This window comes from Plectrocnemia conspersa, unplaced genomic scaffold (assembly GCF_051122295.1).
Source record: "Plectrocnemia conspersa isolate PC_06_02 unplaced genomic scaffold, ASM5112229v1 ptg000008l, whole genome shotgun sequence".
NCBI classification, from domain to species: Eukaryota; Metazoa; Arthropoda; class Insecta; order Trichoptera; family Polycentropodidae; genus Plectrocnemia; species Plectrocnemia conspersa.
The window spans coordinates 24,797,116-24,812,156 of record NW_028277172.1 but is presented as its reverse complement, the minus strand read 5'-3'; the positions used below and the strand labels follow the sequence as shown (position 1 = coordinate 24,812,156).

The 15,041-nt window shown below is 32.0% G+C and overlaps 1 protein-coding gene across 1 annotated transcript in view; it reads left to right on the top strand.

The window, feature by feature from the left end:
• The window catches only part of wgn (Tumor necrosis factor receptor superfamily member wengen), a 45,265-nt gene extending 32,665 nt beyond the window's left edge, over window positions 1-12,600 (top strand). Inside the window, exon 4 of the mRNA XM_088189557.1 lies at window positions 12,304-12,600. Coding sequence (XP_088045683.1) covers window positions 12,304-12,368 — 65 coding nt within the window. The 3' untranslated portion in view covers window positions 12,369-12,600. The remainder of the gene's footprint in view (window positions 1-12,303) is intronic.
• The last annotated feature ends 2,441 nt before the right edge of the window (window positions 12,601-15,041 follow it).

The window sequence follows — 15,041 nt, the reverse complement described above, 5'->3', positions numbered from 1 at the left end:
CCAATTTAATATTAAGACAATATATATTTTGAGAACATTAAGCTAATTTATATTTGGTAATATGTTAGTATACACCTGAAAGTGAATTAATTTTACGTATTTTTCAATTTTTATTTCTGTTATTATTTATTATCATTATTTTATATTGCATTTATAGTAGAATTTAAAAAATCAGTGATTTATTTTACTACTTTTTTGTATTATTATGCTTATAATTTATTTTAACTTTTCTGTTATTAAATTTCGTTTATTTATTTTACATATTTTTTTATATATTATTCGGCTTTTGTGTAATTATTTTTATATCAATTCAGATGCTCCTAATATATTTTTATTTTAAAAAATATTTTTATTATAAAAACTATTTAGATTTAATTCAATCAAATTAAAAAAAAACATTTTTTCTTATTCATTCATTATTATTTCTTCAGTTATATGTACAGTCCGTCCAAGATATGAACGCTCATCGTCACAGTATTGGTGAGAAAATATAATAGGGTGACCATGTGAAATTACAAGTGCAATTAATTTTTAATTTTTTAATTTAAATTGTCGAGGAAAGTGTAAAATATCACTTTCTTACTTATTTTGATTACTTAATACATATTTAACTCAAAAACATGAGAGCAGTTTTGGTATCACTCTCCAGGTTGAATATCTGTTCAATATAATATTTTTTTAAATAATAATAGAATATTACAAGAATTGTTTTATTGACTACAAAATACCACAACATGGCAATAATTTATAATAAAAATAAAACACATTATAATTTTTAATTAAATTTCCAACGTATGGTCACCCTACCTTTAAACCAGCCCTGATTTAGTATTAGTAACGTTCTTCTATCGGTGTAAACAAATTCGCGGAAAACTGTGTATGTATGCACGCATGCGTACACGCACCCTTATTTCCAACGCAATATCTTGGATGGACTATATAAGTGTATAACTATGAATGTATAAGTTCGATCGCCGTACATGTACGGCGATACTACTCAAAAGGTTAAATTCCGAATTGTTTTCCGAACAAATTTAAAAAACCACACACATAGTAAGCTTACTAAAATAATTTAATGAGATGGTTGCAGTTGCATGTTTTTACATAACAAATCTAGTTTAATCTCAGAAATGCTAAAAAAAATGAAATTTTCTGTGGCGGCCCCCAGTTTGGGAACCACTGGTCTATAACGTCGCGAGATTAATTAGGCAGAATATTTTAATATAAAGTAAATATTCAATAGATTTTTGCGATACATAATTCATGCTGAAAGATATCATATATAAAAGCTAATCTAACTTCAGTTTCCGAACATTTAATTTTTTTTTAAAAGATTTTTATTATTCGAACATTTGATATGTTTCATTAACTTCTCATCACCCCTCCCCTTCTCTCCTAGAAAAAGATGGAACGACATCTCTGGATTTGACACTTTGAACACGCGTAATTATTGACAGCTATCTGATATTTTCAATTAAAAGTTACACAAAACATACTACTGAATATATTTTATTGAATTAGTATCTGTATTTCAGTGTGATGTTAAGGAGTTTTATACAGTTTATGAACCACTGTTCTATTTATTATACAATATTTTTTTATTAAGTAGCTAACCGCCTACTGAAGATCAGCTTTGAAATCAAATACAGGCCACTTCTCGGGGCAGGAAGCTGGCCTCGCATAGAAAATAGACTAGACCGGACATCGTATTTTTTGATGATCGTAATTAGAACAGAATCTATAAATTTTGTGATATCTTTCAGATTTGATGCTGCAATCAAACGTATCCGGTGTTGGAACGGTTTCATTTGATCTTTTTTGCTTCTGAACGTAATTAAATTTTTTGTAAACATCCTATAAATATAGCGATGAGTTCCTAAGAAGTCTACGATTCACACCTCCGATTTGTATAAGATAAAATACCGTACATCTGTTATGAATGATTTGAGGCGTGAAATACCAGACAAAATTGATTAAATTGGATCCTTTTTGGACTTAATTTTAAATAGATATTTTTACCCATGGCTTTTTAAATGTGCTATTATAATATTTGAATATAATTTTCTTCAGTAAACATCTTGAAAAGAAGTGCGTTCCGGCACCATTTTTTAAAACAAGTACTGGTTTACCTATTACGTTTTGCAAATTTCACTTAAATATCGTCTCAACTAGGATTCTTAATTATTTATAATAAAATTAATAATGTATTCAAATATTTTTCTCGGTTTTTACTGATTTTATTTAACCAATTAGTACAAAAAATCAATTAATTGCCTATAAAATGTGAGCCATTCTAACATTTTTCTGTGTTCAACGAACGAATTCTGCGAATTTCGGTCATAGTGTACACACCTGACAAACATCCTATTCACAAATGATTTTTTGTTGAGAAGGCGCGTCCCATTGTCTCTCATTACATGTGTTTATTTCTTAAGTATACAAATTGTTTCATTCTAATACTTTTTTACAAGTTTCATTCGAATATTTGATCAATTTTTCTCTCGGTTTTTACTGATATAATTTATTTAACCAATTGATGCAAAAAATCAATTAATTGCCTGTAAAATAGTATTAAATTGAAAAATAATCATTAAATAATCATGAATTATTTATATACATAATCGTTAAGCTTTTTGAATTTTATAAAATATGCATAACGTACTGCTGCGATAATTTCAGCAAAATTTATGCAACATTTTAAATACATAATTTTATCGAATTTATTGTATCTGCATCGGCGCGTTTAATGCAGATTTGCATATAAATTTAATAACTAGAAATAAAGTAACCACAGTCGAATTATTGAAACAACAAATACAAAAACACGAACTTAACAAAAATCTATACACCCGTTTTTGTGATATGCGTTAAACGATAATAAAAGATGGGCCTTTCCAACATTTTTGTTTCGTTCAATGAACGAATTCTGCGAATTTCGGTCATAGTAGAGTACGCCGATAAACATTTTATTCACAAATGTTCTTTGAATGCGTAAAAGCATTTTTTTTGTTGAGAAGAAGCGTCTCATTGTCTCGCATTTCGAAACAAATTAAGGTGCATAAAGGACTATGGATTTTGGAGCGGCACTAGTCACTCGGGTATATTTAGAGAAAAAACGAAAACGTTTTGCTCAAGTATTCCAATTGTTTCATTCCAAGATTTAATCAAATTTCATTCGATAATTATTTGATTGAGAACCCTAATCGTAACTGTAGATATTTTAATTTATTTATTACAAAATAGTGAGTAAAACTTACTAAGAAGATAAAATTACAACACGCACGCAATCATAGACACAATTAAATGGAGTAGGGGGCGGATTCCTCAACGTCCTAATCTAATGCTTTCTTAACTGATACGAAGTTGATTCGTTGGTATTCGTTGATAAAAAATAAATAAAACCGCAATTTAAATGCGCCTCTGTCGAGTTTCACTTGATTCGATTAAGCCCCATTAATACACAACAGCCATTGAGAGGTCATTCATTGACAAAGTGGATGATTCGTCGGCGAAACATAAATTTGGGTCGAATCGTGACCGGAATCCTGATACTTCATTTACCCTTCCCTCGACCACAAACCTCCTCTCCCATCTTTCCCACACACGTATACGTAGATATACAACTGTTCTAAAAACGTACAGGTGAAATTTTCGTTTCGTTTTGCCATATCTCAGAGTGCAAAGAGTCGGGACCCGGGCAAAATCCAAAATTAGACCACTAGAAATTTACGGCTCTGTTTCCTAGGCTTAATTGTTGCGAACGTTTTATGGCGAAAGCCGAGGTTTTAGCGTTGTCGGCACGAAAGTTATTTTCGGAACATTTTATGGACAGCTTTCACTGTGTCGATTTTGGATGCTTTAGCTAATGCCACCAGGGCCGCATTTAGCGTGTGATATAATTAGACGCATGCGTATTTTTATAGGCACATATGCACAGATTGTGGAAAAGCTATTCTGATTTATGAGTTTCATTCGTGGTTCTGTTAATTCATGTAATATGAATGAATATTTATTTTGATGGCGATGATATTTGATTAAAATACAAATATGATATACAAGCACCAATAAATATTCCACTTCTTTATGATTCAAAGAACAAACACTGAATTATATATTTATACTTGGCGAACTTCACCTATAGTATATAATAGTACAAGCAATTGAACACTCCCTTGAAATTCTCTCATGATCTTCACATTATCACATACCAATAACGTGAATCAAAAATACGATACCAGATTACTAACTATTAATTACGAACGCAGTCGTAAAAATAATTAACCTAAAATTAAATTATGATTTTTTCGTCTTTCGACGATCGGGCAAAACTTGATTGATGTAATCTTTTCAATCTTTCTTCAAGTTTTGTTAATTAAAATTCTCCTTTCGTACTTTCGTACCATGTTCAGTTCGGATCAGATTCACGTGCGATGGTCACTCGTTTGACAGAGTGCTAATTTGTGTGCGAACTTGCAACTCCAAGGGTTCACTCTGGAGTACTTTGAGGAATACCAATAATGCGGTGTGAAGTTGATCGAAATTCTGTTTAAAATTCCAGAAGGACATATTGGACTTTGAAGACATTCATACACGAAGGTTGTAACCAATTCAAAGTAGTCCGGTTTGACGGAATCAATTATGTGATACAAATATGAAAACAATATATTATTAATGTCTTAAATAAGTATAAATAGCGTTGTACGTAAGGTCTAGATTAGTTAAATAGAAGCGATGGGCTCGGACCCCAGCAGCAGACTTATGTATAAAACTACACAAAGTAACATATGGATGGTAAATTTATAATTAATTATATATATGTCACTGATATTCTGATGGTTAATACTTACATGTAAGTATTCATTATGTCTTAATACTGATTACAAATAATGAGTAGTTTTATATAATTTTGTTACAAATTTGTTGGTCACAAATTAACATAAGATTATCAAATGAAACAATGTGTTACTATTAAATTAACAGAGTTAAATGTCTACTATCTAGGGTCAAACATTGAAACTTTAAAGTTTTGTATGAATGGTTCTTACTACCTTTAGAACCATTCATTTAAAACCCAAACCGTTTGATTATGTGGGGCACGCACGCGCCTATGGTCAGCTACAGTTTTTTTCCCTTCCCAGCGACATCCCATTGTCTCGCCATGGTCTATTCTTTCGAAAAAGGAAGCTTAGATTTTAATTTCAAATAAGAGCCGCTTTTGGCGGAATGTTTGTTTTCGTAACAAGAATACGCGCTTCATTGTCCGCTTAGCAAGAACCACCTGCGCCAATGTCCTAAAAGGATCCACGGTCGTCTGGCTGTCTGTCGTGGTTTTTGATTTTTGATACACTGCCAGAATTAATTTGGGACTCTATTAAACCGGGAGACACTAATGAACCGAAACCTAGCTTTTGCTTTTGAGTGTTGGCTAGTATAACGACCGATTATTCTAAACTTCTCAACCAAGACTCTAACCAACACTTACACCAGCGATCTTCTATGATTAATTAATTCAGTTTAGTTGTTATGCGATCAAATACAACTAAACGTTTATCTATTGTCTATGCTTTTGATAAAATATTATGCTTCTTCAGCATTATTTGGATTTTTCTGGAATGCCTCTCAGCCCGATTGTGATGGTTGACACATCTGGATACACGTCATCGATGCTCATAATTAATTTATGGCAGTAGTTAGTGTTCAGTGGTGCCAAGGCGTCGAAAGATGGTCGTCTCCATGGCTGGATGGTAATTCGTTCTGCGTGTATCTTTAGGATAAATACAAACAGAGCAGTCTAAATTGGGATGTTAATGCATCGAAAATTACGACCAAAGCTTTGAGCTTGAGGCACTAGTAAAGTGAATCTGCAAATCAGTAAAAAAGTTTTGGAATACTATATTTTTATATTTACTAATAAATATAAACTAATAACTAATTATAAAATACATCATAAAATATATATACAAACGCAAAAGTACAAATTAAAGTTTTAACCCTTTGCACTCCAAAGACTTTTTTAAAAGTTTTTCAGCAACTCTCAAAGAAGCCATTTTCAATGAATTTGCCAATAATCATGTTTGTATAGTATGTATGAAAAAACCCCTTTTATATAGTATGTATGAAAAAACAGATTTTTGCTTAAATTATGGGTGATACTTTTTTAAAACAAATCCCTTGAAAGAAAGCTGTATATATATTAACAATGTGTCGTTTTTTATCTTCCTTTGTGACTTGCGGTTCTGGTCTTCAAATTCTAATCTGTTTAAACATATTTTCGAAATAAAAAACTTTTACGGAAATTAAATATTTTATTAAATTGCATTATGGAATAAAGAACACTTAACCAAAAGACTAACTTGTTAAGTGACGTGAGTGAGTGCGTTAATATATTCCTCAAAGGCTCTTGTAGTTATAGTACTCAAATCCTGATCGAGATATGTTATTGAATATATATTCTAAATGAAGTATCGAAAAAATCTTTACGGAAAATATAATATTTTATTAATGCAAAAATATTCACAAGCGCCCCGGAAAAAAACCTGGATTTAAACAAATGGCGTTGATAGTGATTTAATGGGTGAAGCCAAAGAAAATCTTTGGATGTTATTTGCATTGCTATTAAATTGCCTATTGATGCTACTCACAATGTGCTCAACACTTCTTACCAAAAGTCTGATAGATTAAAATAAATCAGTAACAATTATGTACTATATTTATTAATAAATGAGCTACTCGTGAACATATTTTAGTTACAGCTTTATTTTCCTCATTTTATTTTCGCTAAAAAATATGTTTTAAACTTTTAACTTTTCTGCAAGTTGTGAATATCGTGTCGAGTTCTTAATCTGGCAATAAAAACGTGTATTGTATTATTTTATTATAGACATAATGTTATGCTTTTTCATCCAATTTGATAACAAAATTTTTTTTAAAAGCTATGACTGCCATAATAAATATCCACAGGTAATAAAATGAGAACAAAATATCTCAAAAAGCGTTATGCCTGCAATACACTCTCTGGAAGTTGTCTTGACTTCGAGTAAGCGACCACACTGTCACAAATTTCGTATGCCGTCCGGACGGCGGCTTCTGTCACGTACAACTGGCATATTTGCGCGCGATTTAAAAATGTGCCAAATAATCGCAATTTTTAAATTGTCGTATTATTAAAATTAAGCTACTGATAATTATAAAAGTTTGTGTAGGCACTCACCAATACAATATCAGTGAAAACAAAATATTCAATTTACGCAAAATCTTTGTCGGCTTTTGCAAAATGCCATAAGGCATAAAAATGATACATCAGAATACGAACATCACATCTGTGACTATCCTAGAATTTGTCGCCATCGATTCTAAATAAGAATTCGTTGTGGTGTGACATTTATATAAAGCGATCTAGGAAAATACATAAAGATATTTGAAACGATTTTTTTTAACAAGTACTACTAATTATTTTTTAATTATTTAATTTTATATGAAAAAAAATATAATAACGATATATGTTAGAAGAATATACTATCAAAAATATAATTAATCCCTTTTGTTGCCCTAAAATATTCAAAGATGTCAGTAAGAGTCTGCTGAAGTTCCCCGATTATGGTATTATAACTTGACCACGTGACCACGATGCAGCGCTCGACATGCGTGTTAAGCATAGGACGCCTACGCGCATACTGAAATTGAACCGAGTTACTCGTTCTATCTCAGTTTGCGAAACACCATGTCATTATCTCTCACTCTCACACGCGAGAGAGCGAAAGGGGAAGTATCTCACCGCTCGCACTCGAAAGAGCAGCTCCGACTTCGGTCCTTTTGCCGACAATGTTCGGAAGCGCTCGAAGCTGGCCAAGTCGACTGAATTACTCCCACTTTACCTCCCGTTCTCGGTAACCTCGGACAACTTCCGAGAGATTTTAGTGAAGTAACCCACTATAATCTCCGTCCTTGGCCAACCTTGGCCAACTTCCAGATAGTTATGCAGGCATTACACTGAAGACATTGTCGAATTATACTGCGTAATGAAGAACTGAATGCGAAGCAATAGGAGCACCACTTATGGTCATATCTCCCAACTCCTTAACTTGGCGGTTGGCTATTCCATTTTATGTTAAATCTATTCCGAGCTGAATTAAAATAGGCCGTAATTCGCCGACTCCTAGTAAAAATGTTTCCTATACTTTTTCTGATTTGTATTGCTTTCTAAATTTTATTTGTGAGCCGTCTCTATCTTCGAGGAAGACAACTTTAGAAGAAAAAGATTAATGCCTAGTTAAAATTAACTCCGAAGAGTTATGACAATGATGTGGTTGAAAAATATCTGCGTCATTGTGGCATTCCGCATGATATACGATAACAGCTGAAACTTTTTTATGGCATAAATTATGGAAATATGAAATTTTTCAACGCCTGTGATTTACGATTTTCACAATAATGCCAAAAATATTCTATAATAAGATATGAGCCGTGAAATGGTGAGACTCAACTGAGAATTTATATAAATACGGGCACGAAAAGAAGCTGCTGATGGAAGAGTTTCCGCTGAAAATAAAGTGGTGTAATAAATCGCGATTGATCGAAAAGTCTGGATAAACAAAGTTGAAGAACATTAGATTTATCTTTCGCAGAATAATAAATTAGTTGGTTTTCTGATTTGTTTGGATAATCTGCTATTTTTATTCAATTAAGATAGGAGAGCTGCCAACTCTGGGTGTAAATCTTTGCAACTGAACGGAATAAAATATTAATAGTGAAATGCTGTGAAGTTTCTATTTCAGATTTTGCTTCTAAAGTGTCAACGAATAATTGGAGTGACCATCGTTTACAATTTAAAAAAAAAAACTGAATTTTTAAATGAGGTTTTGGTCATGTTTTTTAAAACCCAACTTGATCAGGTTTTACCCCTATTTTTTATTTTCATATAATACGTATAAAAATTGTGGGTTGCACTAGTATTTATATAATCAAACATCAGACAGAAAACCGTTCTTCTGATTCAATGAAGTGAACGAACTTATTGTAATACCGTTGTCAAAGCTTATTGTAATACCGTTAACGTGATATTTTATTTTGACGTCATAATCGATTATGCGACATATGTAGCATCGTGACAATAGAGAAATTCTCCAACGACTTCTCAACTATCCAATCGTTGTTGTGAATAATCAAAATTGTTTTCTGTCCTTCTTGGTCATCTATAAATCCTTCAGATCTGCGTCGAATAAATTTTACAGCCGAGAACGTGTCTGGCCGACAAATTGGCAGCGTTCGCTTCCCGACCAATATAAATATTATTATATTCTAAAAAAGTGTAGGATAAACGTCTCTGTCAATTTTTGACAGCGTCTGTTCCCCCTAATGTGTATGGTTATTTATAGGTTTGCGTCATAAACGATATTGAATCAATAAACCGTCATAAATTTCGACGCTTTCAATAAACTGAAACTGCATCTGGATTTTAGTTTTTGACTTGAAATCGTTAAACTTACTATAAATACATTTTTTATTTTATGGAAAACATTTTTATACTACGTAGTAGTTCTTCTCTTATATATACAGTACAAAAAATATACCGAATAATTTATCATCATTCTTCTGTAAAATTAAATTCATACTGTAACAATAATAGTATAACCTATGTATATTTATTTATTCGTTTTATAAATATTTATTCAGAAAACAGCTATTATTCAATCGTTTTTTCATGAAAAATTGCGTTAACATAATTTTAACAGTGTCTTAACTTTTTATTGAGAGGTCAAATATCAATTACACAAAGCCAATTTTAGTTGATATTAAAAATATTTTATCCGCTTTCAAAGTTTATGTTTTATATTTCTTTTACTGTTTCGTATTATATATTTGTTTTGTGGCGTAACAAGTCACCTGCACAATTTATTATAATTTAGGTGTCACTCTACAACCATTTTAACAAATGAAAAACAAAATCAATATATTCACACAACAATATGCGCGTTAGAAATGCATTCTATCCTGCGCATAATACTATTGTTATTCTACCCTCAGATTACCGATCGCCGGAGGACCATCTGGACTTAACTTCCTGATCTAAAAAGTATTTCGGTTTAAAGTATTTTGTGGAAGTGAATGTACAATAATTTTGCAGTGTTCTCTCTCATATATACTTCTAGAGTTATTTTTAGCCATCTGGCCAATATGATGCAGATTATTTTTGTGTGCAAATTCTATCGTATTTTATCAGCAGTATATTTATTTATTTATGCACAGTTAAAATGTATGTTTTCGATTTTGTGACAAAATAATCGTAGTCCTTATCCGCCCAAATTTGCAATCGGCACATGAACTTGTATAATACGTAACGACTATTGTATAAACAGCAGAGATTTAGCAACGCTGTCGCTAGGCGCTTGTAATCTTGTTACTTGCATAAGCCGACTTATGTTTGTGACCAATCAAAAAAAAAAATTACTACACATATTAATAAATAATAATAATAAATTTAATTGATTAAATAAATTCAATACATTGCATATAAATTATACTAATAATAGCTAATATTTTGTCTCTTATAAAATCGTTCTAAATATGAAAAAATATATACATGTTTTGACTATATAGGCGTAATATTGACGAAATATATAGTGTTCCACTAACTGTGATTTCTGAATCGAATAAAGAAGAAGTGTTTCGAAATGTGTTCTAAGGGACATATTTGTATAAGCATAGAAAAATAATCCTATTAATTTATTTTCAATAAACAGTGCATAAAAACGCGTGCTCTTAGTTTTTCTATGTGATCGGTCCATCGTCTTAAGGAGACGTGCCGGTATGTGTAAGTACACAGGGATTATAATATACTATATTATTTTATGTAATTGCCGTATGCTTTTCTAGATTATTTTCTCATATACGTTTTATTTGATTTTTTTCTTAAATCAATACTGTTTTATTTATCATTAGAATTTGTAACCTTTTATCAGCGTAAATTATGTCAATTATGCGTGTATTTGTTTTTATGCGCTGAATCTTAAACAATAAATGTAGCTCAATTATTTTATTAATTATCCATCCATGAGATTAGGAAAATCTAGGAATTAAAATATATAATATACATAAAATAATCACTTATTAGCTATATGGCCTAACGTAGTTTATAATTTTCTTCAAAAATTGCCCCCAATTTATCATCAATTTTAATGAAAAAATGCTTTAAAATAAAAAACATTATTTTTAGCTGATCTTAAAATATATATTCAAGTGGTTATAATTTTAAACATTTTTTAAATATGTCACTTTGTACCTAAATAGATTTTTTGGTGAATGGTACAAAAGTGACTCATGACAATAGCGTTGCGTGCGCGTAGAGACACAAAAGTACCGCACGGCAATAGAACGGTTAAATAATATTCTATTCCTAATATGAGGGTGGAAGGGGAGTAGTTAGTAGTCTCAGCAAAACAACCTAATTTATTATTATCATGTATTTACAAAACATTAAAATTGCTAAGCATCCGATGCTTTATTAAATAAAATATGAATATATTGATAAATTTTGGGCTGCGCGGCCAAAGCCCAAACCAAAGTAACTATTTTATTTGATGTTTTATTATTAACATTATGATGCGGAGATTTATAATAACGGAGAACAGCTGTTTTGCTCGGGCTTCTAAGGGTCATCTTGGTCAATTCAGTGTAGCTCCGCTTAATGTGAATTCGATAAATCGTTATGTGAAGTTGTAAGTAATGTGGCGAAGTTATTTAAAGTGAATAAATATTAAAACGTTCTGACTAACATACGATCAGGAATAGATGGAAGTTCAACGCCCCTTCCAGCCTTCAATGCTTTGACCAATGCTGATGATTTAGGGAGGCACCAGATTCTTTGTTTTAGTCTAATACATATTTCACTCTTTGGCGTCTATAACATAACGGTAGATTTAAAATTGTATAAATTTGCCAACGAGGGTTTCCCTTTAGAATGAGTAATTCGGGGATGTTGTACTTGGTTTCTTTTTTGTTGGTCTAGGAAGCCATAAGCGTTCTCGTAACAAATTTAAATATAAACAAATATTAAAGAATGTAAGGCGTATGTGCAACACTCCAGTATTATATCTTGGCAGTCTAAGAGTTAAAGTGCTATCCAACGGTTTTAGTGTACATAGTTTCGGCACTATTAAAACCGTTAATGGATTTTTCTACGGATTCTTAGAGAATTCAAATGGCAATTTATGCCATATTATAATAAGTTATAATTTAATTTTAATATAATTATTTGTATTATGATTTAAATATTTTACTAATAATTAATTTGCATTTTTGTTGCAGTTGGAAAGAGCAAAGGACATCCTTTGGGCCCTGGAAATGTATACATTCAAGAAAACAACTATTGAAGCCTCGTTGTACTTAAATCCACGAAAAATAATAACAATAAATAATGTTAAAGCAAAATCAAACAAAACACCAAATATTCTCAATACAAATCTACCTGAAGCTATGTTTATTTTTTCTTTTAATTAACTAATAAGTTAACAAGTGCTTTTAAATGTAAAACGTATTTATATACTATACATAATATTATGTAAAATAAACACATTATGAAGATAATAAATAAATTTATGAAAATATCTGTTTTTAAATTAATATTCTAAACTTGTCCTACGAATAAATATAGTATGGAAAAAGGGCAGGATATACGCATAGCTGAAATTCAACTCTGAGCGCTAACATGGACATGTAATTAGTCAGGACAAGGTTCGTGATTCGTGACTAGTAGTCGAGCCCAGATGTCAACGTTCGTAAAAGGACCAAGAATTTCGTTCAAAAAGTGTGTCTCTAAAATCTAGAACATCAGGGATGGCAAAACATTTGAGGACTATGATCAATCAGAATGAATTTAAATACTGACACGAGCTAATGAAAGAGAGAGAAGATGGTAAATAAATAAATTATAAAATAAATAGTTTTTAAATCCACATACAATTTCTGCAATTATTTATATGCATAGAATAAGTCTTCAAGAAGATTTGGTTGAACTCTTGGATTCCCGCGACGTCGTCTTGGTCGATACTAAGCGCAGCTCCGCTTGGTGCGAATTCCGCTGCACTCTTGTTTAATCCGAATCGGAAGCGTGCCTCTGTGGTGACTGAGTCAAGTTTTTGGTGGTGAGTTTAGCATGTCATGCTTGAGCTTATATAATTTTTTGAGTTAAAATGAGTCCTTCGCCTTTTGTACTCACGATCGTTTGGCCAATGTGATGATTCGGGGCGGAAACAGATTATTTTTTATTTTTTAAGTCAACTCAACTCTCAGGAGAAAAGTGGAAGAAGTACAGACAGACGTCGCATCTCGCATATTGCTCCAGAAGGCAAAAATTCACATCAAAAGCAATAAAATCGTCTCGGCACCGTTGCAGTGGGAACGCTCGGTAACGAGCGTTCCCATTGCAACCATATGCATTTCCACCTCTTTGAGTAAAAATTGCGTATCAATCGTAATTTGATTAGGTAGTAGGTAGTGGACCCAAAGTAAAAAAGTTGGGTATTTGAGATAACCAGAGTTTTCGGTGTTTTCGAAGAATTCGGTGGTGAAAGCAACCAGATGTTCGTTTACACTTTTATTAAAATTCTAAGATAAAAAAGGGTAGTTCAGGCAAAACAGGCCGAATCGAAAATATTGTATTTAGTTGCATTTCAAAGTTTGTAGTGTACACATCACTTGATTATTGTGATAGCTTAAAGGGAATAGTAATAGTGATTAGCGGTGATTTCTCTAATTGAGGTATGCTATGATAGTAACTCCCACAATTTTTCTAAAATAGAATATGCGAATTTTTATTTTGTAGCCATTTTATTAAATTTTTAAAGGGTGAAAAGTGCGATGGTGCTGCAAATTTATTTGTCAAGTGCAGACACTACAGTTCTAAATGCATTTTATTGATTTCTTGATAATAATTTTCATAAAATTTTCCATGAAAGCAACTATAATTTTTTTTCAACCATTATGTAGTAAATGATCCACTTTTTGTTTGATCAGGAAATGGATAGGTTCTGCAGCGCCAAAATATATTTGTTACAGAGTATTTTGATTCAAAATTAGTTTGTGCGACACCCATTTGTCAATCTTTCTTTTTATTTTCATAGCTATATTAAGAGATTCAGTTCGATCAAATTGTTTTGCGTTATTTTAATTCAAATAATAATAAATTAGTTGGTAGTTATAAACGGAAGAAGAGCGCACAGACTTTCTTCATCTTAAAAATATTTTTTCGAAATCGTTATTACACCCTACATTTATAACAGTAAACACACAAAACACATTATTTAGTTTATGTATAGTTTCTGGTGCTCTTCCACCCGTTTTAAACTTATACAAAATGTACTTATTTGCTTTCGCCAAACAAGATAACGTTTCCTTTAATTAAATTTTGAATGGTTTTCTAACGTTTCTCAAAACCACTTAAATACTCCGTTAGTGACGGATAAGGGTGACAGATAAGAAAGCCTGATTAAACCTTTTTTACAAGACTATAATCGTTGACCTGACACGTTTCTGCGTGCTTTCGTGATTTATCTTTTCTTCGCCGAGCGCCATGGACAACAACAGTAATGAGCCAACAGGCTAACATCACAGCGGGTCGCTATTCACCAATCTGTCATCCTATGCTGGTCTACTCCATTAAAGACACCGCCTCATTTTAGTCATCTGGAGAGATCTTTTGAGCTGCCTACGCGGAGCGAGACCCTCATATGATCAATCGAAGGTTTGCAAAATTAATAATAAAACCATTAGCATTCAACCGTATTTGCAATAGTGAATTTAATTATAGATTTTTCAAAATAAAAATAATATTATTTTTAATGTTGAGAAGCACTGGCGCGCCAAAGTTTAGGATGCGAAGAGAAAGGGGATTGGCTCCATAAATAGCCTACGTCGGAAGGAAGCTGTTTTGAATGTGTGCGTGCGTATGTGGCGGCACGTGCGCCCAATGTTACGTCAAGCTCGTGACAGCTACTAGTGTCATCTATGCACCACTCGCCACACTAACCTCTAAGTAAAGTTTCAAA